The sequence below is a fragment of the Lutra lutra genome, chromosome 17, assembly GCF_902655055.1.
Source record: "Lutra lutra chromosome 17, mLutLut1.2, whole genome shotgun sequence".
Classification (NCBI taxonomy): Eukaryota; Metazoa; Chordata; class Mammalia; order Carnivora; family Mustelidae; genus Lutra; species Lutra lutra.
Window position 1 is genome coordinate 1,642,993 of NC_062294.1, and position 26,558 is coordinate 1,669,550.

Consider the following 26,558-nt stretch of genomic DNA (forward strand, 5'->3'; position numbering starts at 1 on the left):
GGGTTGGGTGAGTTTCTACACAAAGGGGTGGGCCAACCCCATCGCACAGTCATCCTGATCCGAGTGAGACCGGAGAGTAGGAGAATCACCTGTTTTTACTGGGGTCCGTGGGGAAGCAGACCCAGTATGCTAGGGACCCTGGTGCTGGGCAGGAGCCTTCGGAACGCCTCTGGTTTCTCCGTCTCGGTCACGCAGCTGTGGGGGGCCCCCCACTGTCATCCACGCAGGGCAGAGCGATGCCACTCCCAGGGTCCCTGCGCACAGAGGAACCAGAGCAACGCTTGTAAGTAGATCCTGGGGTTTCCCTGGGTGCGGCCTGACGTTTGGCTGATGCTGTGGTGTCTTCCAGAATGGGAGGCAGTCGGACCAGACGCTTGGGTTCAGGTTCGCACTCTCCTCTCCTGTGGGCGACCATGGGCAGTTCCCTTCACCACAGCTCCATGGGGCCATCAGGAGGGTGAGAGTCTCAGAAGAAGACAGGTAGGAAGCGCCCCCCAAACTGAGCTGTTGTTAGGAACACCCAGCCCTACCCCCACTCCAAAATCCATCTGGCAGAGACCGTTTTGGGTAACAACACCGTAAACAGATCATGGAACCGGCTCTGTCCACAGTCAGCTTCTGTCGGCCGCACCCTGGAGGCACCCGTCCTTAACGCCCTGGGACCCTGGACTCATGCCTCTTCCTTTCTGGGTCTCAGATGTACCCCCATCAAAAAAAAAAAAAAAAAAAGCTAGCGGTAAGGTCACTGCCGAAGGTCACTTCTGAAATACCAGCACTTTCCGGGTTGGACGGATGGAAGAGTGTGGCCTTCGGAGCCAGAAGCTCCCGAGTGTGGGCGCTCGGGACAAGTGACTGGCAGAGGTGAGAGCGGGGACAGAGGCTTCGCTGAGCCCCAGTCTCCACGCCTGCGAGAGGGGCAGACTAAGTGTCGCACGGGGTCACATGAAGACGGCAGGACAGGTGTCGAAAGCCTGCCACACACCAGGCTCCCAGTGAACATGACGGAGACTTACTCAGAGCGGGTCCCCGGACGGGCAGTGGCGTCACCCCCTGGGAACTTGCTGGAAATGAAAAACCCGTTGCCCCGCCCTAGAACCACCTGTAAATTTCAAACGGTACAGGAAGGCCCTCCCACCTGCACCCCTCCAACTCCAATTCCCAGAGGCCACTGCTCTGTCTCCTTGAGAGCTCAGCCTTCTGGTGCCTTCCTCTGTGCTACTGGAACGGGTCTGCACGTTCACAAGACTTCTCAAAAAAACAAAAAGTGACCCCTCTGTGCATGTTGGTCAGCCCCTTGGCTTCCTCCAGTCTCCTCCGGCGACATCTGCACCCAGCCCCACTCTACTACGTGGTTCGACCGGGAAAGGCATCAGGTCACCTAGACCAGAATCCCGGCTGTGTACCCCTCAGCAAGCCTCTTAACCTCTCTGAGTCCCGGTCGCATCACCTGTAAGGGTGGGGCGTCCCAGAACTTCTCTCACAGAGCTGTTGGGCGCAGACCTGAGGTCGGGCATGCGGAGGCTCAGTACCACGCCAGGCACCTTGCCGAAGCTGGCCCCGTGCCACCCTGTTGAGGGACCTTAGGTGGTACCAATTTTTAACTACTACCAACCACATTCTCACATGTCCTCACACACGCGTGTAGGACTCAGTGACGTTCCGTCTAAGTCTGCCCACGCCCTGGCCTCCGGGCTACTTCCAGGCGCCTGAGGTTTTACTCCAGAGTCCACGATGAGCGGAGTATATCCTGCCAAATGGAGACGGGGCTTCCTCGGTCACTACGCTTCCGGTCTAGTGTTTTGTGTACTGGAGTTTGCAGCACATTTCCCTGGGGGACAAAAAACAAGTTTGTTCCCAAATGCAGTGGCCCCCCCTTCTCTGCAGGGATCCGCTCTGGGCCCCTCAGCAGGTGCGCGAAAGCGCAGATGGCGTCGAACGTTACAGACACTGTTCTCTCCTAAACACACACGTCCACGGCAAGTTCAAGCCGACACAGTTTGAGACAAACAACACGACTTCTAACAGCAGAACAGCTGTCACGTGGGCTTGTAGTGAAACCACGGGCGGCAGGTTCTCTCTCCAAACGACTGCACCGCACTCGCCTTCCGGCGGGGACAGGAGATGATCCTGCACCCGCGAGGCCGGAGGACACGGGGTCGATGATGTAGGCACCGTGCAGGGCATTGGGCTCTCAGGGCCCGACAGTGACCGACCATGGGGCAGAGGGAGAACCGTCAGCTTCCTCCCAACCAGGCGCCTCTGTCGGTCTCCGGAGAGACGCGGACCACGTCCATGACGTCCAGCCGCCGGTGTAGTCTGCGTGCAGCCCAGCTCCTCACCGGCCTCCCTGTCGCAGGGACGGAGGCTGGGGAGGTTCTTGGGGTTGTACCGTGAACATGATGTAGTCACGACCTGTGCCGGCTCAGGGGCCTTTGGGGAGAGAACCAACCATGGACGACCCAGGCTGCTGGTGCGACACTGAGTTACAGCGGGAGGCAGCTGGGACAAAGGTCTAGGCTGTCGTCCTCCATGTGCCCGTGGTGAGCAGGAGAAGGCTGGCGGAGAGCAGGCTGTGTCTCCAGGGCCTGGTGAGCCCCAGTTCCTGGACCCCGAGGTGGCCCGCACGGCAGATGGCCATGGCTCTGCCCGGTGCGCGGGCACGGACTTGTGACCACACTGTGACCATGACCGTGAGTCAAAACCAGATCGGCATAGCGCCAGGAAGTCAGTGCTGATGGTCGGAGTGGAGACGGACCGTGGGCACCGCACGCGTGGGCAGACCTGTTGGGTGGCCCAGTGGCCCCTGGGCTCCATGTCGGTCCAGTTCCAGATGGCTGTCTCCCCTAGGGGCTCATCTGCAAGGGTCACTGCCTCCCCTGTGGGGTTAATAATTCCGAGGTCTCAGCAAGGCCTCCCCTTCCTTCTCTCTGCCCCAGGGCACCCCCTCTGGAAGGGCCCGGCCTCTGTGCCCGGAGGCACCTGGCAGTCCCCTGTCAACATCCGCTGGAGGGACAGCGTCTACGACCCGCAGCTGCAGCCCCTCAGGGTTTCATACGCCGCGGCCAGCTGCCTGCACGTCTGGAACACCGGCTACTTCTTCCAGGTGGAATTCGACGACTCGGCCGAGGACTCAGGTGAGCCCAGGGCCAGGGGATGAGGTGGGGTGGGAGGACCTTCCTCTTCTCCTGTCCCAGCCCGAGAGCAGGGCTATGCTGGGTGGGGAAGGGGCCCAGGGCTTTGCTTATGCACAGTGTTTGGGGGGCAAGGAGCAGAGGTGTCTCAGCGTTGCCGGATGGGGAGACGGTGCTCAGGGTCAGGATTAGGATGCCCACCCCTGACGTTCGCCGGACATTCCAGGGGCCGGTCAGGAAGAAAGGAGAGGCCCATAGAGAGGTAGTACATGGCACATCACAGCAAGAACGGAGCAGGTCCGGGCGGGGGAGAGAGGGAGGCGGCCATGGAGCCTAAAGGCAGAGGTAGAAGAAAATTGTGCCAACGACAGGGCAAGCCATCCAGAGCCTGGTACCCTCACTGGTTTTTGTCTCATGGACGCCCAGCTGCTGGGGGGGCGGGGGAGGGGATGGTGGGGAGGAGAGCAGGGTACTGTAGCAGGGGAGGGTTGGGGCAGGCAGGCAGGAAGGCCATGAGGGTGGCCCCAAGAGTCTCCGACCCCGTGCGGATCTCAGCACCCCGCCAAAGGCTTCGTGTGGACCCTGCCCTCACAGGCTCCCCAGCATGCTCACCGGGTATGGGACAGGGGCTCTGTCAGGGCTGGGAAGGCATCTGTATCCGGGCTGCTGCTGGATTGTGTCTGGGGTTCCCTCAGCACATGCTGATACCCCGTGAGCCCTGCATAGGGCGAGCGTCTGTCCTCCTCTTGGGAGTGGGGATCGGTGTCCGCAACACACAAGGGCAGAGGCATCCTCCGTCACCCGCCCCTGACGAAAACCTTAGACACCGAGGGTCTTCTGGGCGTCCCCAGAGGGCATTACTTCACACGTGACATCACAGCTCGTTGCTGGGCGGGGGGCGGTCTACATGTCCCTCGGGGGGGCCCGAGTTCCCTCCACGACTAGCTTGTGTCATTTCCCGTGATTACCCCAGCCCCACGGGCGGCTGTGTGCGGCGTCTTGGGAGTGCTTCCAGGGAGCCTCCGCACCTGGGGACCCCCAAGCCCCACTCAGTCCCAGGTCCTTTCCGGGCCAGCCCTCCGCCCATCTCCTCCTGCAAGCCCTGTCATCGGACTCTGGGACCCGCTGCCCCGAGAGGACGCGAGCCCTGCGAGGGCAGGACGATGTTTCACAGCGAGCGTTGCGGGCACTCAGCCAGCTGATGGGTGAACACCGAGCGGGGAGTTAACAAAGCAAATGAGGCCCCAGTTCTTCCCCTGGGGCTGGAGAACAGGGCGCCCACCTCCATGGCTGTCGGGGGACAAGTGAGACCACTGCAGGGAAGCACTCGGCCTCACACAGCATTGCAAGGACCAGCTCCCAAGGTGGGCTGCCGCCACCTGCTCTGGCTGCTTCCTCCGTGGTCCGCAGCAGGACAGTGCAGCCGATGCGGCGTCTCCGAACGGCCCCAGGGCAGTCAGTGTGCCTCCACCGTCAGGGGCAGGTCTGCCCCGCCCTGTGTCCTGGCTCTGTCGCCACACCTGGGCTTGGACGCCTCGAGAATCTGGGTCACCCAGCCCAGGAAACGCCTGAGCCTATGCAGTGCCCACATCGGGCCCCCAGAACCACGGGCAGGCCGCACACCAGCCTTGCCGGGGAGGGGCTGGACGACAGTTGGAGGCCCGGCCGGATGCACAGGAACGGCCTGGGCCGGGCCCTGCGAGGCGCTTCTCAGACAGCGAGGCCCACCTTTCCAGGTGACTCTCTTCTGCTCCCCAGGCAGAGCCCAGAGCTGCTCGCAGGGACCCCCGTGATGCTTCCTGCACGGCACGGGGCTTGCTGAGCGCCAGGGACCAGAACGCCAGCGCGGCCGACACTTGCACGGAAGCACTTCCTGGAAGGACGAGACAGGCTGAAGGAGAAGGGGGCGGGCTGCGTGCCGGGATCCCGGCGAGCACGGCAGCCGGCCGGGGCACGAACCTGTCTGCTCCGTGTGCCGGCTTGTCTTCCGGCCCGTGTCGGTCTCTGCCAAGCTCAAATTCCCAAGGAGCAAACTAAAATCGGATTTTCAGGTTTCGTGGGCTTTGGATCATTTTTTTTTACATTTTTATGCAGCAACTTTAAAAGACTGAATGAAGAATCCCAGGTCCTGGGGCGGCCTGGGCGGTTGGCCTGCGGCGCGTCTGGCTCCTGATCCCAGCCCAGGTCCTGATCTCAGGCTCGGGAGCTCGAGCTGCCTGCTCCAGGCTCTCTGGCTCTGCGCTCAGCGGCGAGTCCGCTGGGGGTTCTCTCGCCCTCTGCCTCTCCCCCACCAACCTCTCTCAAAAAAAAAAAAAAAAAAAAAAAAGAACAGTAATAGTTCCTGAACTTTTATTTTTTTTAAAGATTTTATTTATTTATTTGACAGAGAGAGACCACAAGTAGGCAGAGAGGCAGGCAGAGAGGAAGGGGGGAGCAGGCTCCCCACTGAGCAGAGAGCCCGATGCGGGACTCAATCCCAGGACCCTGAGATCATGACCTGAGCCAAAGGCAGAGGCTTAACCCACTGAGCCACCCAGGCGCCCCGTTCCTGAACTTTCATTGTGTGGTTAATAGTCACGGGAATATACTGACTTAGAGAAAAACGGATGCGGTTGGGGACGAGTTACTACAGAACTCACGCTCCTCTCCTGGGATTATTACGCGCAGTTATGGGTCTTTCTGATACCTGTAGAGCAAATTTATTTTCCTTTAAGTCGCAAAATAGAAAAGCTGTGAAGGCTTGGACTTCTGTGTGTGCTAAGAGACATTTGACAGAGTCGCTCACACTCCCATGGTCTGGTGGCTGAGCGTGGCATTCACCCCGCCCTCAGTCAGGGGAGCCCCTGGAATGCTGACCTACGTGCCCAAGACCCAGGGCGCCGGGACGCTCAGGGAAGTGGGGGTCCCCATGGACATCGCGATGCCATTGCTGGAAGGAGGAAGGCTTGCCTCCATCCCGTGAATGACAGTGTGGCCCCAGACAGACACCCCAGTGGAGAGGCTCAGTGTCCTCACTGTCCTCAAGGGGTGACAGAGGCTGAGGGAAGGGTCAGGTGCAAGCCGGGTTCCTGCGCGTGGGAAGCTCGAGTCCCATCACCACATCCGCCCTTCCCAGGCCCCTTCTCCTTGCCTGTGCTTTGCTCACACCGACTTGAGCTCTCCTTCCCACGACTGTGTGAGGTGGCTATTTGCTCCCATTTCACAGATTAAGAAAAATGAGGCTCAGAGATTTTCATGGCCAAAGGCCACCAAGCCCTCGCAACGGGATGCTCTGTCCTCCGAAGAAGGCAATTTTAGGAGCATGAGCCTCTGTGGGAAAATCTGTACCCAGTATCCACAGAGACCAGGCATGAAGCCATAGGTGCTGACCCCGCATGAAGGAAGGAGAGCGTTAGCACCTGGCGAGAAGGTTCTGGGCTCCTGGTCAGGTCCCCAGAGAGCCAGCAGCCAGCTCAGGGTCCCAGCCAAGTCCATATCCAGTGAGTGCACCCCAACAGGAGGGCCAGTGGGACTGCCATCCCTCAGCCAGCAACCAGCGGCCCACACCCGGCTCTCGGGATGGGAGGGGTGGGACGCATGTGCTGGTCAAGGGTGAATTTGTTGCTCTGATGTTGTAAGGGTGTCTCACAGCCTGTGTGTCTTGGACTCTGGACGTTCCTGTGTCCTTTGGGAGATCGGGGTCAGATATGAGGCCGGCAAAGGACACTATTACAGATCATAATTATCCCCAAAATCACAAATCCAAGCCTCCTCTGGGCTAAGAGTTTCCCCCTCTTGAATTTTCACACGGAGCATCGCTCATCGACTTGGGCATGGCCTGTCCACACAGCCACCTCTGCTTCAGGGACCCGTCCAGGGGCGGGCGTGCAACTCCAGTCAGACCACTGAGCGCCAGAATTCTCCCGGGAGATGTTGGAAGAGAATCCCTTCCTGCCGGGGTTGTGCCGCGCTCAGCTGCACACCGGGGTCCCTGGTCTTCAGAGAGAGCAAAGCCACGAGGTGGAGAAAAGCCGAAACCACCGTTGGAGCCTCTCAAGGCAGCTGTGCCTCAGGCGGACCAGCCCGCGCACCAATAAATCTCTCCTTTTTGCTTAGGTCAGTTTGATGAATGCTTCTGGCCCTTGTTTCTAGCAGCCCTGATCCAGAAGGCCAAAAAAAGTGGCTGCGTGGAGAGAGAGGAAATGGGAAGGATACGCATGTCGGGGACCGGCAGCCTCGCCCTGCACTGTCTGCCCCAGTGCGAGGCAGTGGCAGCTCTGCGAGGCCCAAGGCAGACGGAGCCCAGAGGGGGCAGAGCCTGGTGCTCGGAAACTCCAGGTCCGTCCTCCCACGTGGGACTGGCCCTTCAAACTGGCTCTGCACACACTGGTCGATGTTCAGCCACTGGCCTTCCAGGACTTGGGGGAGCGACCGGAAACCCTTTGTAGCGTTTGTCCCTTTCCCTGGCGTAAATACTCCCACTCGGCCAGCTTCGAGCTCCCAGCACCGTCGGGTTCCAAGGGCGGCATCCTCTGAACAGGGCACGACTTCTTTTTGGGTTGCAGAAACTCCACTCAGGCTGGCGGGAGCAAAGAAGAGGGACATGCATGGGCCCAGATCCTGAGAAGTCCTGGGTGTGTCTGGGTCGGGTGGCAGGATCGGGGGACGGGAGGATCCCTGAAGGAATGAAGGAACAGAACGGAAGTCGGGAATCTCCCCGTGGGCTCTGCTTCCCCCCGGTGGGGTCCTCCCAGGCTGGGGATGCCCAAAGGGGAGCCAAGATGGCGCCCGGACTCCCGCTGCTCTGGTTCCCCTCCCACCAGAGTGGCTGAGACAGACCGGGCCTCTGCCCCCACTGCTGTGTGGCTCGGGCCCCAGGGCTGATCCTCAAAGCCCAGCGTGGCCGCTGAAGCCATCACGGCAAGTGAGGACGAGCCCGCCCAGGAGCCAGGTGCTGTGCTCAGAAGCGGGGGGATCGGGGTGGGGAGGCCCACTCCATGCTCTCGCCACTGGGCCTGACGTGCTGCTGCCGACCCCGAGCGGACCGAGGCCTACCCTGGACTTGGGGGCTTTCAGAGCCCACGACTTCTGGGCCTGATGCAGCCAGGCCTGTGTGGTGACCTGGCCCTGACCCCCACTTTTTGGCTTCTCCACCACCTTCTCAATCTGGTTCAAAGGGACCCACCGCCCCGCCCCACCCAGCCACACCGAAAGAATTACCTGGGTGTCTCCCCACGGCCGTATAAATTACTGGATAATCCCTGTGGCTCACGTCCACCCAGGCCGATCTGGTTTTACTTTACTTGTCATTCTCCCAAAAGCCCAGTTTCCTCTTTTCCTTCTCCTACTCGACTTCCCAGGCCCCATACCCCTGTCCCAAGCTCAATTCCCAGCACCCCCACCCGCCCCACTTCTACACCTTCTGTCTTCCCTCACCTTCGCTGGAAATTGGGGACTGCCAGGAGCAAAGAAAATTTAAAAAGCACCTGAACAATGGAACACGCCAGAACACATTGGCAGTAAGAAGCTGAGAATCAGGAGATGTGCCCATAACCCCCCAAGCCCCCCAAACCCCTGGACTGACGCAAGGAAGCGCCTGGGGAACGGGGAAGGTACAAGGTGGAGAATTAACACTGCAGAGTCCGGGATCGCTCGGGCCGGGTCCCCCCGACAGGTACTGCCAGAAACCCAGAGCCAAACACAACCAGGAGGCCGAGACATTTTCCATCGGCGCAGAAGGTTCCAGCACTGTCTCCAGCGGGCGAGGGATATGAGTGCTTGGAGATTAGCGGCCAGGCCAGCGCTGATGAAGAACAGAGGCAGAGACAGCGGGGCCTTCCAAGGAACTCGAGAGAGAGAGTGGCGCTGAGGGCCAGGGAGGAGGGGGCTGGCGCAGGGGCCGCAGGACTGGGAGAGCTTCCCAGAAGGGGAGGGAGTGAGGGGGGAACCCGGGAAAGGCAGCATCCACCATCGGACACCCCTCCCCACGCACACAGTGCCTGACCTGGGGAGCCCCCTTGCCCCAGCCCTGCAGGGCAACCCCTCCCATCAGGTGTGACAGCGTCCACCCGGCCGGCCACCTGGCACTCAGCAGGGGGGTCCACTTGAGGAGACACGCGTTCTGTGACCCGGATCCCGCCCTGGCACTGGTCGCCACAGTCACCCCCACTGGACGGGGTTGGCCAACCACATGCTGAGCTGGGTGCGGGTTCTATCTCATTCCATCCCCAAGAAACGGAAATTGTTCCCACTCAGGGACGGGGACACCCTCACCCGACGCTCAGCCCAGGGCTGTTTCCAAGCCCTGCGCCGGGCTGGCAGCCGGCCATGCACGGCAAAGGAGCAGGTGGGCTGCGGCCTCACGGGGCAGAGCCTGAGGCCAGGGAGCTGAGGCGCCCGTCCCCGTGCAGGCCCCGTCCACCTGCGAAGGGGAGTGCAGGGCACAGACGTGGAGGGCAAGGGAGTCCCTACACGCCAGCCCGTCTCAGGTGGGGGCGGGGCCCTGCACTGCGTCTCTGCACCGAAGTCGGTCACTGCTGAAGGTGCAGGGAGAGGACAGCCCCCGCCCCGGGTGAGGGTCCCACTCTGGGGCAGAGGTGGGTGGGAGAGAGGAGGGAGAGAACGCCGTGCGGTCTGACATCAGCGCTAATGCGTCACCTGAGCTCTCTGACCCTCAGTCTCCTCCTCTAGAAGGTGGAGATCGGAGCCCGGCTTGGGAGGATTTAAAGAGGGTCCTGGGAAGCGTGTGGCACCCTGCGAGCTGAGTTACCCCTTGGTGATGCACTGCCCTTCACTGGACAGGAAAGCTGCCTCAGGAGGCTCTGCCTCCACTAGAGGGAGCACGGAGAGGGCCGAGAGGCAGCACGGCCCCTGCGTCTCCCGCTCTCTGACCCTGACCGCGCACCCAGGACTCCAGGTGCTTGTGTGACCCCCACCCAACTGGCCGCGGGAGAAAGACCCCCTCCTGACATGTGGGCAGCCCCCTGAGGGTCACTCTCAAGGACAGTAGGGGGCAAGTAAGGCATCATGCACTTAAGCCCTCCCCGCATCCAAGTGGATGCTTTTCAAATTTTCTCTTTAAAGATTTTACTTATTTATTTGACAGAGAGAGAACAAGCAGGGGGAGTGGGAGAGGGAGAAGCAGGCTCCCCACTGAGCAGGGAGCCCGATGCGGGGCTCGATCCCAGGATCATGACCTGAGCCAAAGGCAGACGCTTCACCCACTGAGCCCCCTAGGAGCCCCTCAAAGTGGATTTTAAGTCACTTGTAAAGTGGGGCCAATAACAGCCTTTGATCCCCTAAATGACCATTGGTCACCACCCCCAGTGCCAAGAGATCCCACCCAGGCCTGGGTCCTGAGAGCAGAGAAGTTCACGAGTCTTTGCCAGCGAGATCAGCGCCCACCGCACACCCTGGGAGCGCTGCTGACGCCTGCTCCCGCAGTGGAGACAGACCACAGCGCTGGGCCAGGCGCCTGCCAGGAGGCATGAACAGAGGGGAGGAGGGGACCCCGGGAAGGGGTCCTGTGCGGCCACAAGCAGGCCTGCGGCAACGCGGGCCGACCGCGGACGGACGCCCCCTTGGGGATGAGGGAACGCGATCCTCACGTTTTTGTCCTGGGGCGTTTTTCTACCACAAATTTGTAAGTTGTCCATCCGGTTCCTGGAACTGTATCTTCCAACTTCACTCCTGATTTACCTGCTGTCTCTGTCCTCAGGGGCTGGGCGTGGGCATTTTGGGGGCAGAGACATTAGTTTGGAGGTCAGGGGAGGCGCGGTTCTCCAGGCCTGTCCCTCGCCCACTCAGTGGGAATGAGAACCCGCCTGGAAGGACGCTCTGCCCGCCAGGCCCCCGAGCCCACAGCCGTCCGTCTGCCGTCTTGTCCCCCTCCTCCCCGCGCTCGTCGATCTTCCTCTCCTGCCCTGATCCCCGGCCCCCACGCCGTCCCCAGGATCGCGCTGCTCCCCCGCAAGCCGGTGACCATGTGCACGGCCCCCAGGAGCACAGGACGAGGGTCGACCAACCACAGTCTGTAGAGCACAACAAGGGGGACCCGGAGACCGTCGGAGGCAGGGGATGGGCGGGGGAGAGACCCGTGGGGAGTGGGGAGAAGAGGAGAGACGGGCAAGGAGCTGCGGCGAGGCCTTGGGAACATGACGTGTTTGACCTTCAGAAGGAGATGCCAATGGCCACCGACACGGTGAACCTTCGGGCCTTGCAGGGGGGAAACCTCCGTGGGCTTCTTGGGCCTCCCCGATCCTGGCTGTATCTGGGTTCTGCTCCACAGTGGCCAGCCTGGCCCGGAGAGGGCCTCCGTCCACACACAGAACTTTTCCTCCCGACAGGCTGACCCAGGAGCAGACCCCCGGGGTCAGACCAGGGCAGCTGAGCAATCGCACAGTTGATGGACTTGGCTGAAACTTGCGTGACTGTGACGCATCCCTTTTTAAAGACCGGAACGTTCGGTCTGTCCACAGGGGCTCCCCAACGGGCCCACGACAGCACCTGCCCCTCTATGCCCTGCACGCACGCCGCAGGCCTCGGTCTGTGCTGGCTCAGTGGCCTGGCCTCTCCCCCACCTGCCCCGGCCGCCTGCTAACAGCGTCTTTCCCTTCATCCTCAGGGCGGAAGCCCCTGTCTCAGGGAGGCCCTCCCAGGTGTTTAGTGAAGGTCCTGAGGAGCATCGCCCGCCATCACCGCTCGTCCTCACCACCCACGCACGGCCACCTGCCCCCAGAGCCCAGGCTCCCCAAGGGCGGGAGGGCAGACTGCCTCTGCCCTGTTCTCTCCCCATCCCCTCCAGCTCGATGCTCAGCCCTCAGCGGGGCACCTCAGAGCAGCTCCCTGAACATTTGCAAGCGAATGAACCCTGTGCCTTCTCTGTGCTTCCACGTGCTGCGCCGCACCCCTCCTCGAAGCCACTTTCCACAGACGCATTTGCCCCACAGGGTCCAGACGTGCGGGCCCTACCCCGGCGGTCATTGCTGCGGCCGCTTCCATCTCTGCAGGTCTCTGCACTGCTGGTGGTGCCGGGGATCATTTGGGGACACAGGCTGATGCCAGGAAGGGTAACAGAGAACAGTCGCTGGCTGAGCCCCTTCTGGGCCCCCAGGGCTGCGACAGGGAGAGACACAGAGACGCAGAGACGTAAAAACAGCTGCGGAAGCTGAGCCATGCGAAATCCGTGAGCCAGGTCAGCCCGACCTGCAGCCTGGAGCCAGTACGTGGGGATCTCAGCGCGTAACTACCAGCCAGACACGCGCCGGCCGCCAGGGGTGGCTCCCGCTCCCTGGGAGGGTGACAGAGACCTTCCCGGTGCAGGCAACACAGGCAAGCCCTTCGTCCTTGAGTGTCCCAGCCCGGGAACGTTAGCGAGCTCCCTGGGTGGCACCAAGGATGGGCGGGAAGCATCTGGCAATACTGTGTTATTTTGCGGTTTTAACTAATTAGAGCATCTCAAACCTCTCGTCTTTATTTTAAGCTGACCTTTGGAGCTTGACCTCCAAAGGTCAGCTTCTCTTGCGGAAAGCACCGAGTTCCAGATAGTGTCCGTCAACCGCGACGGCAGCAGGCCGACGCAGCAGCACCGGGGACAGACGTTTCCATGTGGAGCTTCCCCGGGTGTCAGGAGGGTCTCGGCTCGGGCAGTTCCGCGCACCTGCTCAGGGCAGACTGTGGGTCAGACGGACCTGCCCTCCCGGCGCCCGGGTCTGGGGGCTGGGGTCTGGCAAGCGGAAGGCCCCCTTCTCCTGAATCAGGCTGCCTTTGTAAATTGTCTCATCAAAGAAAACTACCCAGACACTGCGCTGTCATTGGGAAAAGTCACCTTGAGATCATCTGATCTGGGGCTGCCGTTGAGTTGAGTTCCTAACCTTCCCAGCAGGAAAGGCTTTTTGGCTGGAACTCCGCCGCCCCCGCCGAGGGGACCTTCAAGCAGGCCTGCGGTGGGTCGCTGGGTGACTGGAACAGAAAAGCTGTGCTTTCTGGCCTGCCCCTCCCTCCTCCGGGGTGCACTCCAAGGCTGATGGGGACACCGGGACTGCCTCCACTAAAGGGCCAGATTCCTGTCTCTAACCAACTGCCCCAGGGCATCGTTCCAGCCCAGCCCTGGCCGTAAACCAGCCTCCGGCCCCCTCACTCAGCCACCTAGAAAGCTCACTTTTGCTTATCTCTGTTCGTGTTTGCATAAGGTAAGGCTAACGGGTGCCACAACCTCCTGGGGCTGGGGGGGGTGTGTTAGGAGCTCACTGGTCCCCCCACCCAGGGTCTTGTGCTTCCTTAACAAAGGACCAGATGTCGCCCTGAAAAAGACACCTGTCTTGGAGGCCCCAGCGAACGGCAACCCTCTTTGCCGAGGTGGGCCAGAGCCCCGGGTGCCAAAGGGTGACCTTCCACACTTCATTCTCCTGCGGAAGCAGATGGGCAGGACTCGGGCTGGTGGGAGACTGCATCAGCGTCCTCGAGAAATTCTGAGGGCACGCGGAGGGTGACCTTGGAAAAGGCTCCTGACCTGTAGCTCTCCACCAAGGAAGGAGTAGAGGGCACGCCCACAAGACCCTCCCATCCCCGCGGCTTCCCACCCCTGGGTCTGTTGTTGACAACTTGGGAGATTTTTCTGCAAGGGTGTTGTCAGCGGGGCTCTAGCAGGCGTCCAGCTAGGGTGGACTGAAGCTGCGTACAGTTGGTATCACGCGTTCAGAGACCTCATACAGGAGACTACAGAGCATTCTAAGGTGCTTGAGCAGGAAAGGACCACAAGAACCTTCTGGCTGGGAATTTTTTAACAGATGATGTAAGTCCCTGCGGGTTTACATGACCGTAGAGTCACCAACGTCATCATCATCCTGACAACCCTCTGCCAGGCACCCTCCCGCCACCACCTCTGTTTATCCACCAACGCTCACTGCCCAGGTGGGGGAGGCTGAGGCTCAGACAGTGAAGGTGAGGCAGGGGTAAGAAGCCACAAGCCCAGGCAGGCCTCGGCATCGTTCCTGCTGTCTGGCACCCTGGTTCTAGAAAAGATGACGTCAGCCTGCGTGGGTAAGCATGTTACTGCCCGGGCACCTCCTGCAGGAAAGCTGCTGCGATGAGCCGCACACTCACCCCTCAGGCTTGCCTCATGGTCACGAATGGGTGCATCTGGGAGCACGTGGTCTCTGGCTGGCCAGTGCTACAAAGCCCCATCGCACCACGGATAGAAGGTGCCAGACGCGAGCAAGCAGAGAGATTCCCACTGCCCGGCTTCGTGGTCCTGTAATTTCCCGAGACTGTGTTTTCTGCTTGGAAGGACAGAGTGGAGAAGGTGTGGTGGGTTTTGGTGTCGGACCTGGGCTCAAGTCCTAGGTCCCGTTGCTGGGATTCCCAGCAGCCCGCCTGCCCTCTCCTGGTAAGTTAAAGCGCGCCAGTGGGCTCAAGCTCATCTCCCCTCCAGGGGAGAAAAATCAGCCCCCTTTGTCATCTGAGCCACAGAAAATCTGCATTAAAGCCTTGGGATTCCAACCGCCCCGGAGGCCTTCCCGTCAGCAGAGTGACTCCTTCACGCTCTCCTGCTGTGGCCACGGAGAGATTCGGGCTTTGGGACTTAGGATGTTTTTATACGCTTCTGTGTATTTCTAAAAACTGAGGTATAACTCACGTGTGTGCGCCCAGGAGAGTAGATCACCTCCTGAAACCGTAGCAGTCTGCGACGAGACGAGAACCTGACGAGCTCCGAGACCGAGCGGTGAGCAGAATCCTGAACTGAATCTGGTTTCAACTTTACCGTTCAGCCTTTCCTGCTCCTTATACCTTTTATGGCCAAAACAGGACTGACAACCGCACCAGCCAGCAGCCTCCGACGTTGTCAGTAGCAGCGGTCACACAGAGGAGCCGGTGTGGGTGCCACGACCTGGGGTCTGCCGGTGGGTGGGGGGCTCCAGACCGGCCCCCAGCCCCGCGGCCGCGAGCTCACCTCAGCTAAGAGCAAGGGGCATTGCAGTCCCCGTTCTGTCGGTAGCAGCACTGACGGAAATCTGCTAGCCACGGGCGGCCAGAGCTAGGCCAGGCGTGCCCGTGGGTTTCTCAGCCTCACCCTGGGCTCGGGACACCGGAGAGCCGGGGTCCCCATCACGGACGCTCCTGTCTGCTGACAGCTCTCAGGGAGGCTGCGCCAGGTACTTAGGGTGACTTAGAAGAGAGCCTACCAGTAAGTGCTGGTCATAGAGACGCCATGGGGCGGGGGCCGCCTGCGGGTCAGCGCTGCCGGAGAAGGCAGGGAACCGTCTCAGAATTTCTTCTCGGGAACGTCTCGCTCGGTATATATTAGTTTACGGAATTCCTCAGTGGTGGGATTTCAGCTGCTACTTTTTCATTCAAAAGACATCATTTTTTTAGATTATAGAAAATTCTGGAAACCTTCTAGGACTGGGGTGAGCCTCTGAAAGGGTTTCCTCCGCCTTCTGGCCACCCCGCAGGGAATGGGGTCCCTGCCGCCACCTGGTGGCAGCTCTGGCTTCTGCACTCGCTCTGCCCAGCTGGGGCGGGGGACAGGGACGGAAGTGAACACAGACAAGTCCCACCTCCCACGGGGCCCACCTTTCGGTTTGTCCTTTCTGCAGGACATCAGTCTTTCCAGAGGGACCTTGTGTGACCCCGTGCGGTTAGACGCGCTCCCCGCAAAACCCAGTGCAATGAAGAGACACACTAACACACGAGTCCCGCTGGCCTCGTTTTCCAGGGATCCGCGGCGGCCCCTTGGAAAACCACTACAGGCTGAAGCAGTTCCACTTCCACTGGGGAGCGACGGACGAGCGGGGCTCGGAGCACACGGTGGACGGCCGCGTGTACCCAGCAGAGGTTGGTAGATGTGCTAGCCGCAGCTACGGGGCTGCTTTCTCCATCCTGGCCTCGCATGGAGGGTGTAGGGTGGCCGGCCGGCTTGGTTGCCCAGGAAGGGAGCATTCCCCGGACACAGGACTCTGGGGGCTCAGACTGGAGCAGTGGGTCGCCCTACACATTCAGTCACACAGCTATCCTAAGACCAGGGTACCATTCACACTTTAGTCTAACAGAAGGAACGACCGAGGTTCTAAGCGGCTCTGTGACTTGCCAAGGTCGGCCACTGGGATTCAAGAGTTGCTCCCTCTGCCACGTGCCCGCTGCTGGTCAGTTATGGACTAGAAGCTTCCGGTCCTTCGAGGCACTTGGGGCCTTCGATGGAGACCTGAAAATCCTTACAAACAGAAATCATCTTCTTAAAAGGACGAGACGTTGGCCTCGTTCCAAAATGGGACTCTGTAGGGAAAACCAGTAGGGATAAATGTTAGGAGTTGGTGTTCGTAGCTATGATAGGGCAGCAAGGGAATCACCCCAATATTTTAGCAGCCCTGGAGGAACTGTTCGGTGAGACCGTGAGGCCGCACCAGGTCCAACGGTGAGCAACCGGCTACATTCACTTTATCACTCCTCTTTCCACACTCCCGTCCCTCCGTCCACCCACTGACCACCCCCGAACCAGGCTTTAACAGAAGAGGTCGCTGCATAGGGAGCAAGACTGTAACCTGGGCCCGCTGGTGGCTCTCCCTGAGTCAGCCAAGCCGGGGCTGCCAGGCCCATTCTGGCCAGGCCTCTGGCCCGTGTGGGGGCGTCCGTTTCCCGCGGGGTTTGGAAGGCAAATCCACTTTGAAGCTGGGGCCTCTGAAGGAAGCTGCCTGCCACTGGGCCCAACGCCCCGACTGGAGTGCCCATGCACCCCGCACCCTTGGCAAGGCCCCCCCGGCCCTGGAACCCAGCAGCTGCCTGGGGAGGGTCTTGGTGACCACGACAGGCTGCAGGGCTTTCTGGACTGTTGGTGTGGACTTGGGGCTTGGGTCGCCATTCAGAAAGACCTCTAGCCCAGCTCATCCCGTAGAAGGACCTCTGTGTAGACACCCGGGCCCATTCTTTGCTCTGGGCCAAGCTCGGCCTCGGGAGGACGTCACACGGAGCCCAAGCCAGGCCCCGGCACCAGGCCTCCCCTCTTCCCCGGCCCATCCTCTGCCGCTCATTTAAGTCCTTGCCGGCGGGCCAATCCCGATGCCGAGTTTGGGCTCGGCAAAACCTGAGGAGGGACGGAAAATAGGGGCCTAGATGAGGTTCCAAAGAGAATGACGGACATGGGGAGAAAATGCAATTCGGATGGCATTAAAGACTGGGAGTCGTTTATCTGAAACTCAAATTTAAATGAGCGTCCCGGAGCCGGTCTGGCAGCTGCGCTCAGGTCTCTGGGAGAGAGGACATCTTCCTGCCACCAGGTCCCGTCTCACCCCGTGAAGCCGAGCCTCCTTCCCCTCCCCCCAAAGCACCCAAACCCTTATTTTCTGCGGTTCTCACTTGGGAGCCCCAGACAGGCCACACACCTGAATCCAGTCAAACCGGTAAACGGAGCAATGGGTGCCAGGTCCGGCCAGGGAAGGAGGAGCAGCTGCGGTCTGGCCGCGTCGGGACCAACGTCCTGCCTTTCTCCTCCTCCAGCTGCACTTAGTTCACTGGAACTCGGTGAAATACCGAAATTACAAAGAAGCCGTAATGGGGGAGAACGGCGTGGCCGTGATAGGCGTGTTTATAAAGGTAATTTCGTTCGGGCTCCCCCTCAAACGTGAATCAGGTGACCCCCGCCCGTGGAGTGGGGAGTGGGCTCGCCTGCCCGCCGCCTTCTCCAGCGGCTGTTCCCGTCTTGCCGTGCAGCTGGGGGCCCGGCACGAGGAGCTGCAGAAGCTGGTGCGCGTCTTGCCGGAAATAAAGCTTAAGGTAAGGGGCGGTTGGCACAGCCAGAGGAGCGCGTCTGCTAGAGGGATGGCTCGTTCCAAGGACGGGAGATCGGTTGGGTGGAAGGGTCTGGCCGAGGGCGTGTCTGAGGCCCACCCTACGGCTGGGACCCCCGGGCTCACTCCAGCGTGTCTCCAGAGAGCTCACTCCCCGACGCCTGTTGTCCCTGACGTCCCTGCCGCCCGTGGGCCCCTCCCTCCTCAGTACAGGGGGGGCTGGACTCCGTCTGAGTTTCCCAAAATCCAGCCTCTCAGGCAGCGTCTTAAGGTTTCTGCCGTGTCCACCTGTCGTGGGCACTATTCACTACATAGCGCTTTTCCTTAAATGGATCAGCTCGGAAGAATCTTTCGACTTGTCCCGGCTGATGACATCTACCAGGATAATGTCTGTCTTAAAACCAACGGCAGTAAATACCCAACTGTCGTTCAGGGGTGCCCACACGCATGCCACCTGCCACACCCCGCGGCGGGATGGTCGGGCCCCCACCCGGGAGAACAGGGCGGCTGCGGGAAGGGAGAAAGCTGCGCCCGCCCGCCCGCTCGCCCAGCGAGGGCGTCCGCGCTCGGCTCCCCTCCCGCCCCTCGGTGCCGGAGCCGGAGCTCAGCTGAAAACCGAGGACAACAATGTAGCTTTTCTCCAGCAGCAGCTGAGAAAGGACTTCCACCGACACGTGGAAATTCCAAAGAGATGTCGTTTGTTTGTTTGGTACCAAACAAAAGAATTCCGGGACGTGAGGAGTCCCGGGGGTCCCTGGATGGGGACGGATGGGCCCGGACCTGTCGCAACAATGGCCCAAGCGGCTCCAGATGAAAGCCGGGGGCCAGCCCTTCCTCAGGGGCTTCGCGGGATCTGTTTGATGTGGGCGGTGTGTTCCCCTTGATGTTGACCTCAGGCCGGCCCAGAGGGACCAAGACCAGACCCCCCGCTGCCCGCCCGCAGGTGCAGGAACTTCCCAAGGTCAAGGTGCCGGGAGCAGCCTCTTCCCTGCTGGTGCGCAGCCAGAGTAAACCGAGGCTGTTTTCCCCGCGCGCCCGCCTCCCCGACGGCGTGGCCTCCACCTCTTGGTGGGAAGGGAAGGACCCGGCCGCAAGGGGCTGTTTACTCTGGGGTCTGTTTTCCTTCCGTGGAAGCTCTGGGGCGCGTCTGGTCCCCCAGGGCCGTCTGGGAAAGCCGCATGGGAGAAGGGGTGTCAGTGAGGGCGACGGGGACGGGGGAGCACCTGGGCCTCACTTCTGGGCCTGACGCTCGACTTTGGCCTCAGTTTCCTAACCTGAGAAATGAGGAGACGAAAAGGACCAGCCTGCGGGGCGGGCATCTGGGCCTCACGGGCGTTTGGGGGGTGGGGACCCAGTTAGACTCAGTGGCCCCTGTGCCCCATGCCGGGTGCCCCCAACATCTGGAGCCATTCTTCACATAGGCCACGTTAGACACCATCTCTGTGGCCTACCGTTCTGTGGTCTTGACAAACGCGCAGTCATGGATCCTCCCAACATTCTAATTGGCGGGAAAGCGGCAGTGGGTGGACGCCGCTGGCCCCCGCCTCGAGCCGCCGCCCCTACCCCCACTCCCGCCGCCCCGGGAAGGAGGAACAGCCAGCGCTGGGGTGGGACAGGCTCCCGCAGCGTCTGGGCGCTGCCACCAATTACGTGGCTTTGGGAAGATCACTTCTGCGTACCCTACATTCCTCTTCAGCAAAGTAGAAACCCGCCTGGCAATGGGTCCGAAGCTTGGCCCTTGCAGCCTGGGGGGGCAGGGGAGGGGCGTGGATTTGCCTCAGCACTCCCCACCCCCGCACTTCTTGGGTCTTGTCCCACGTTCACCCGTGACCTCCTTCCATCGCCATGTCACCAGAGCACGCAGGGTGACATCATCGGCCTCAAGAGGGACTGGGAGTCCCGACACGCCACCCCACACGGGAACCTTGAAGGCGTGACCCTGAGTGACACTCTGGCCCCCGAGGCCCCAGAGCATTTTGTTCTGTGTAGGAAATGTCCAGGACGGGCAAATCCGAGGGGATGGAAAGCAGATCGGGGGCAGGCCAGGGTGGGTGGGGGAGGTGGGGGCATGCCTGGGGTTCATTTCTGAGTGTGGGGCTGTTCCACGCTGACTGTGGAGATGGCTGCAGGCGTCCATCCGCGAACGTCCTGAGAGCCAGAGCGCGGGGAGCTTTGGACGAGAGGGTCCCACGCTGTGGGAATATGTTTCCATACTGCTGTTTGCAGGGCAGTAGCGAGACAAGGAGTCCCACGGTGCATGGACTGGCGCAGTGGGCAGTGGCGGTGGCGGGGAGGGGGCTGGGCCAGCAGGGAGGTCTCCTTCCCTGGGGACGAGCATGTCTGCTCCGTGCCTGGACCCTCCCGCAGTCCCACCCCGGGCCCAGTCTGCAAGTCCGGGACCTCAGCGCTGGCTAGTGGGGTGTTGTCCCAGGCCTGCCCCCTCGGCCTTTGTCTCCCTGGCTTTGCAGAGCAGTAGGGGCCACTGCCCTGGGCCTGCCATCCCAAGGGACCCCAAGAGATCCTTCCGTCACTGAGCAACAGCCTGCTGGAGTGCCCCTGGCTGGAGAACACAACCTTTGTCTGCTCCCCTTCTCGTCCTGCACGGTGCTAAGTGGCCTCCAGATCACGGCCCCAGGGCTCCTGCCCCTGTTGGCAGATTTCTTCAGGGGACCCCTAGTCCTGGGCAGAAGCAAGGGTGTCCCCTTCTGCAGGCTCCCTGGCCCCCACCTCTTTACTGCTTTGGTTTCTCACTCCTTCCAGCCAGGTGGCCTCTGTGTCAGGCCACATCCTGCCTCAGGGCCTTTGCACTGCCTCTGCCCACTTCCTAGAAGGCTCTTCCCCCAGAAACTCGCATGCCTCTTCCTTCACCTCCTCCAAGTCTTTACTCAAACTTCTCCTTCTCTATGAGGCATTGAGGACCATCCCTCTTAACACACAGCCCCTACGCCCCTGCATTTCTGATCCCAGAGCCCCACTTAAATTTCCTCCATCCCGCTTACCATGGTGGGAACAACTTGATATTTTACTTTGTGTGTGATCTGCTTTTCTCCAGTAGAAGGTGAGTCCCATGAATGTGGGTAGTTTGTCCTCTCTGTCTGATCCTGTCCCCCACCCACCCCGTGCCTAACATAGAGTAAGGTGCACACCACATAGCTGCGGCGAATAAATAAAGGTCTTGCCCCATCCATGCCCTCCAGAACAGAGAGCGGCAGCTTTCCCCGATCCTTTGATGAAGGCTGGAAAGCCAGTAGACACAGATCCTGACCGGAGCCTGCCACGCAGGAGAGGTGCTGACGTGAGCACCCGCTTGGCTGCAGCCCAGGGAGCTTGATGCTCAGCAGTCGAGACCAGCATCCAGAGGAGGAGAATCCTGGCATAAAGGTCAGGGCACCTGCTTCAAAGAGAACACCAACTGTCCAGGAAGTGTAGTATTTTCTGGGGCAGCCACTATGGGAAACACTCTGGTGGTTCCTCAAAAACTTAAATACAGAATGACCGTGGGACCCAGTGCATCCACTTCTGGATATGTCCCCCCAGTAACCGAAAGCGGGGTCTTGACATGTTCCCAAGGCATCACTCACAACAGCCCAGAGGGGCAAGCAACGCAAGTCTCTCTTTGGGGATGAGCGGAGAAGCGAAACGTGGTCCGTCCGTGCAGCGGATTATTGGGAAGGCTGTGAGGACACGTGTCCCAGCAAGCGGGGTCAGCCCGTCACAGCAGGACTGACACTGTGCACATCCCGCTCACAGAGGCCCCAGGAGGAGTCGGGCCCAGACATGGGAAGTAGATGGGGGGGGGTGGAGAGGGGGTGTCTAATGGGGACAGAGTTTTTCTGGGAAGATGGGAACGTCCTGGAGACAAGTGGTGCTGGTGTTCGTACACGTGGACGTGCTTGGAGCCACAGAACCATAGGCTTCGACAGAGTTAGGATGGTCCGTTTCATGTTATGTGCATTATTTTACCACCGTTTCCAAAAATGATACATTTTCACACCGGAGGTACGCGAACGTGAGTGACTAGAAAAGGAAACTGTAAGTATGTGACGGGCGGGCGTCCCTGCCCTGCCGAGGATGGTCACGACTTCCCGCTTCCACAGGTGACAGCCGCAGCCTTGCGGTATTTATCCCAGGAACGAGCTCAGCCCGTAAAGGCCTTGTCACCTGGGTGAAGATGGGGCACCGTCCCCCCCCGGCCCTCAGCCCCTGTCGCTGCCTGAGACCTGACGCAGCCCGTGGTCTTGGTCCCGCAGGGTGCACGGGCTGCTGTGGGCCCCTTCCAGCCCTCCCGCCTCCTGCCCGCCTGCCGGGACTACTGGACCTACCCGGGCTCGCTCACCACGCCTCCGCTCAGCGAGTCGGTCACCTGGATCGTCCAGAAGCGGCCCGTCGAAGTGGCTCAGGACCAGGTGGGCGGGGCCAAACCACTGTGGGGGCGGGACTGAAGCCGCGCGAAGACGCTGTGAGCAAGGGTCAGGGTTTTTGGATGTCCCCCCGTGAGGACTTTCCGGCAGGAACAGGAGCTGGGTGGACCGGCACACTCGGGCTCGGTCTGATTTTGGTGGCTTCGAACTCAGACTCGGCGAGTGTCCCTGACGACAGCCCACCGAGCGGGGTCGGGGCTTGGCTCTGGTGTGTGCGGGGCTAGAGCTACTTTACAAGAACAGAAGTGAATTAGAGCCAGGGTACGGGTCCCCGGCACGGGACCTTGTGGGTGTTTGCAGGTGAACAAATTAACTGAGGAAGGAGAATGTCGGTGATTTCTGCAAAGCCGCGGAAGAAGGTGGATCATTGGAGGAGAAGAGATTTCCGAGTTTGTCCCACGACTTGGGACAATACAACAGTCGAGGTTTCTGAGGTCCCCCTCACAGGCTGAACTAAGTTATGTACGTTGAGAGAAGATTCCAGAGTGATTAGGTCAGTCAGCTGTTACTACAATAATGCTACTTAACAAAACACCCCAAAACCCAACGGCTCCTGACAAGCATCTCTTTTTCCTGCTGTGGGTCTGTCTGTGCGTTGGCTGTGCATGGCAGGCATTGGTGGTTTGGGTCGGGTCCAGTGTGTCCCTGCTCATTGGACCAGTGGTTACCCAGAGCTGAGTCCATGGCGCACGACAGAAATGCAAAAGACCAGCAGACCCCACGCGCTCCCCTCCCACTGGCCACAGCAGGGCCCGGTGGCTGAGGTCCGTGGGGCGGTGGGGAGGAGGGGAGCGCGTGCTCACGGAGCAAAGCCCTAATCTCGCACACAGACTTACACCAGAAGGTCAGCGCTGGCTGTCCCAGGGTTTTGCAGGGTTCTCATTTCCTTCCTCTTCCTTTTCCAAATAGTGCCCCCAACCCCAGCCCGCCAAAGTAAGAGGATATTACTTGCTTACATTTTTAAAACCTAGAGTATCCTTTTTCTGGAAATCCCGAGTGTGCGGGGACAGCCTGTCTGTGTTGGGCATTCAGAGTCCGGGGAAGACAGACATATAGCAAGCGTGCCACCATGGCCGCCGTCCCCGTGCAGAGTAGGCCTTCCCGCCCGTCGCGTCTTCCTCCTGAGGCTCTGGCCTCACCATGCCGCGAATATCCTCTCAGGCAAAAGTCACCAAATGACGTTGTTTGCTCTGGAAGGTGGAATGATCCCGTCTTCTCCCACACCAGGACTGTTAGAGACACAAGGAGGACGCTGGTTGAAAAATGGCCCCTGGTCACCCAGCCTCCTCCTGTCACTCAGCGCACCTGCCATGAGCCCCCGTGAGTTCCCAGGATGGCAGCCACAGGGGGCTGGACATGGGTAGCAGCAGAAGCAGTGACGACGGACACTGAGGACAGTGTCTGCGCCGTCATCTGGGGGAGAGACAAATGAGAGTTAACCCTTTGAAGACAGGGGCATGTATGACAGAGCAATGCTGAGTGGGACTGTCCCCGGGGGCTGGTGGAGAGACGCTGCTTCCTGAGCAAGCTGTGCAGCGTGCCATGGGCTGAGCCCCGGGAGCCAATGTCCTCCATGCCCTCGCAACTCTGGGGCAGCCGCCGGCTTGCTCCCCGCGCGGTCTCTGTGCAGACACAACCCCAGCTCCCTGGGCCATCGAACCTGCGAGTGACCCTCGTGGAGCTCCTCGGCACACCCTGAGGACAAACGAGGTGACCGGAAGTGGACCGGCAGCTCCTCCGGCGAGACACGAGTCTGTGGTCACCGCCTCCCACTCGTCCTCGCTTGACCAAGGCTCCAGGTGTTCGGTACCTGTGGCCGTGTGGTGACTCCCAGTCACCACTGGCATCCCCCAGAGCTGCGGGGGTCAGAACATGGGGTGGTTCCGGCTTGGGATCGCTCGTGACCTTGCAGTCACGTGTTTGGGGGCTCCAAAGGCTTGAGCCGGGCTGGAGGCTCGTGGCCAAAGCGGTGTCTCGGCAGCCGGCACGCTGGTGCGGGCTGGTGGCTGGGGCCTCGGTGCCTCTCGCAGGCGCTGCTTGGATGTCCTCACAACATGGCAGCTGGCTTGTCCGGGGCAAGGGTGTTGGAGACCAAGGCGGAAGCTTTGATGCCTCTTCTGACCACGCTCAGCTGTCCCCTCCACCACCTTGTGCTGGCCGTGCTTGGCCATCTCTGATTCAGCCTGTTGGGGCGGGGGTGGGGTGCGGAGCACATGTGCACAGGGCAGGAGGGCCGCTTGGGAGCTGGGTCACACCTCACCTGCACCCCGCCCACTCTGGCTGCTCTCTGTTACAGCTGGCTGCCTTCCGCACGCTCCTGTCTTCTGCGCTCGGTGAAGAAGAGCGGTCCATGGTGGACAACTACCGTCCACTTCAACCCCTGATGAACCGCGAGATCCGTTCCTCCTTCCAGGCCACGGAAGGGGGCATCTGAGCAGATGTCGCCTCTGACGCTAAACACAGAGAAAGAGATCGTTGTTCCAGTCCCCGTGCTCTTCAGCTGCAGGGAAAGGAAACCACTTCAAAGCAGCTTCATTGGGGTGGGGAACGGAAATGTGGGACACGGGGTAGCTCGGGGCCCATGGCAGGGCCCAACCGAGCCCCCGCTGACAGCTGACCCAGGCCACCAGCCTGGCCCCTGTCCGTCCACGCAACCTTGTCTCAGACAGGCACCCTCTGTGTCTCCACACGCAGAGGGACGGGGACCCACATGCATCTTCCCGGCCTCCAGGATGTCTCGGTGTCCTGGGGCGGCCATGACGTATGACCACAAACCAGCGGGCTGACTCAACGGCAGTGTGTTGCCTCCCAGCTCCGGGGACTAGAAGCCTACACTGGTTCTGCCGGGAAGCTGCAGGCCACCATGGCTTCCTGGCCTGCCCGGCCGCCAGAGGCGGCCTGCATTCCCTGCTTGAGGCCCGGGGGTTCCCAGTGTGGCCTCTCAGGACCCCGTGCCGTTGAGCTATGGTCCTTCTGCTTTTTTTTTAATTATAGTGAAACACATACGGCATCATTTACCATCTTACCCATTTCCAAGTGATCGGGTCCATGGTGTTTATTGCGTTCAGAACGGTGTGCAGCTGCCCCCACCGCCCGGCCCCAGCACCCACTTCGGAGCGGGAACTCTGCCCCCGCCCGCGTCCAGCCTGCGGCAGCCGCCCTTCCAGAGTCTATATCTGGACTTCGGCGGTGCTGGAGTAAAACACAAGCAGAACCGTACAGTATCTGTGCTCCTGCGTCCCTCGGCGTCCCATCCCCAACGTTCACCCACCTTAGTGTCGGGGTCAGACCTTCCTTCCTCTATGTGGCTGAGGAACGTCCTGATGGCAAAGGCCAATTTTACGCTCACAGTGTCACAGATATTCCCCTCTGGTGGCCAGGCCACCTAGGAGCAAGCCCTCGTGTCGTCTCCCAGCGTGACCTTCCCGCCTGCTGCGCTGTGAGGGTGAGACGCGGCTCAGAGTCTGGCACATTTTCTCCCTCTTCCTTTCCTAAATAGCCTTTCTCCCCCCTAAAGTAAGGAGGTATTACTTGTTTACGTTTTAAAACCTCGGGGTATCTTTTTCTCTGGAAATGTCAAGAACACGGAGACGGCCTGTCTCTGCTGGGCGCTCGGAGCCCAGGGATGGAGAGACACGCGGCAAGCTCGCCGCCACGGCCCCCGTCCCTGCGCAGAAAATACGGAATCTGTGGAGATACAGCAAAAAAAAAAAAAAAAAGAGAGAGAGAGAGAGAAAAGAAAAGAAAAAAACTCCACTTCCTTTTGGGGAGACAAAAAACAGACCTCATACAGTCCACAAACAGCATCTCGAATCAGAGAGAAGGTGTGATGTGGGCAGGGCTTGACGTGCAGAGATTTTCATTTCTCTCCTATCTCAGAGCTCCCGTGCTGTGTCCACAGTGTGCAGCTGCTGTGGGATGTCCACAGTGTGCAGTCCGGCCTTGGGCGATCGGAGGCCCTGGCCCCCATTGCAGAGACAGGAACCCAGGCTGGGTTCTCTGGGAAAGCTCACCCTTGCAGGGCCTGTCCAGTTACAAGGCCTCGTCCAGAGGCTGCACCACGGGCCTTCCGGGGCACCCACAGAGCCCACAGATGCCCCTCCGGCCCGGCAAGCGTGGGTGTGCTGATGGGTGGGGCCTGGCTGTTAGCCCTGTGCGGAGCCAGGGGAGGACAGCTCCCGTGGTTGCAGGAGGATGGCCGGGGAGGAGAGGATCATGTAAAGCCTGGTTCGGACCAGAAATATTCC

At 60.5% G+C, this 26,558-nt stretch overlaps 1 protein-coding gene across 3 annotated transcripts; it reads left to right on the plus strand.

Annotated features, from left to right (window-relative positions):
* Positions 1-35: 35 nt before the first annotated feature.
* CA5A (carbonic anhydrase 5A) lies at positions 36-25,293 on the plus strand. 3 transcript variants are annotated; one of them, XR_007124106.1, is made up of 8 exons: positions 36-283; positions 2,937-3,134; positions 15,826-15,944; positions 17,601-17,696; positions 17,814-17,876; positions 22,141-22,296; positions 22,612-22,804; positions 24,608-24,701. XR_007124106.1 is itself a non-coding variant. In XM_047712467.1 (7 exons), the coding sequence occupies exons 1-7, from the start codon at positions 127-129 to the stop codon at positions 24,743-24,745; spliced, it is 927 nt and encodes a 308-aa protein (XP_047568423.1). In that variant the 5' UTR covers positions 36-126; the 3' UTR covers positions 24,746-25,293. The 3 variants fall into 3 exon arrangements, 2 of the variants coding, with proteins under 2 accessions (XP_047568423.1, XP_047568424.1); XM_047712467.1 differs by lacking the exon at positions 22,612-22,804 and having other exon boundaries at positions 24,608-25,293; XM_047712468.1 differs by lacking the exons at positions 17,601-17,696; positions 17,814-17,876; positions 22,612-22,804 and having other exon boundaries at positions 24,608-25,293.
* Positions 25,294-26,558: the final 1,265 nt, after the last annotated feature.

Bases quoted from the DNA above. Each gene is read 5' to 3' on its own strand.
- CA5A (XM_047712467.1), top strand. From the start codon at position 127: ATGCTAGGGACCCTGGTGCTGGGCAGGAGCCTTCGGAACGCCTCTGGT. The intron at 15,945-17,600 runs GTTGGTAGATGT...CTCCTCCTCCAG, and splicing joins GCCGCGTGTACCCAGCAGAG to CTGCACTTAGTTCACTGGAA. The intron at 17,697-17,813 runs GTAATTTCGTTC...CTTGCCGTGCAG, and splicing joins TGATAGGCGTGTTTATAAAG to CTGGGGGCCCGGCACGAGGA.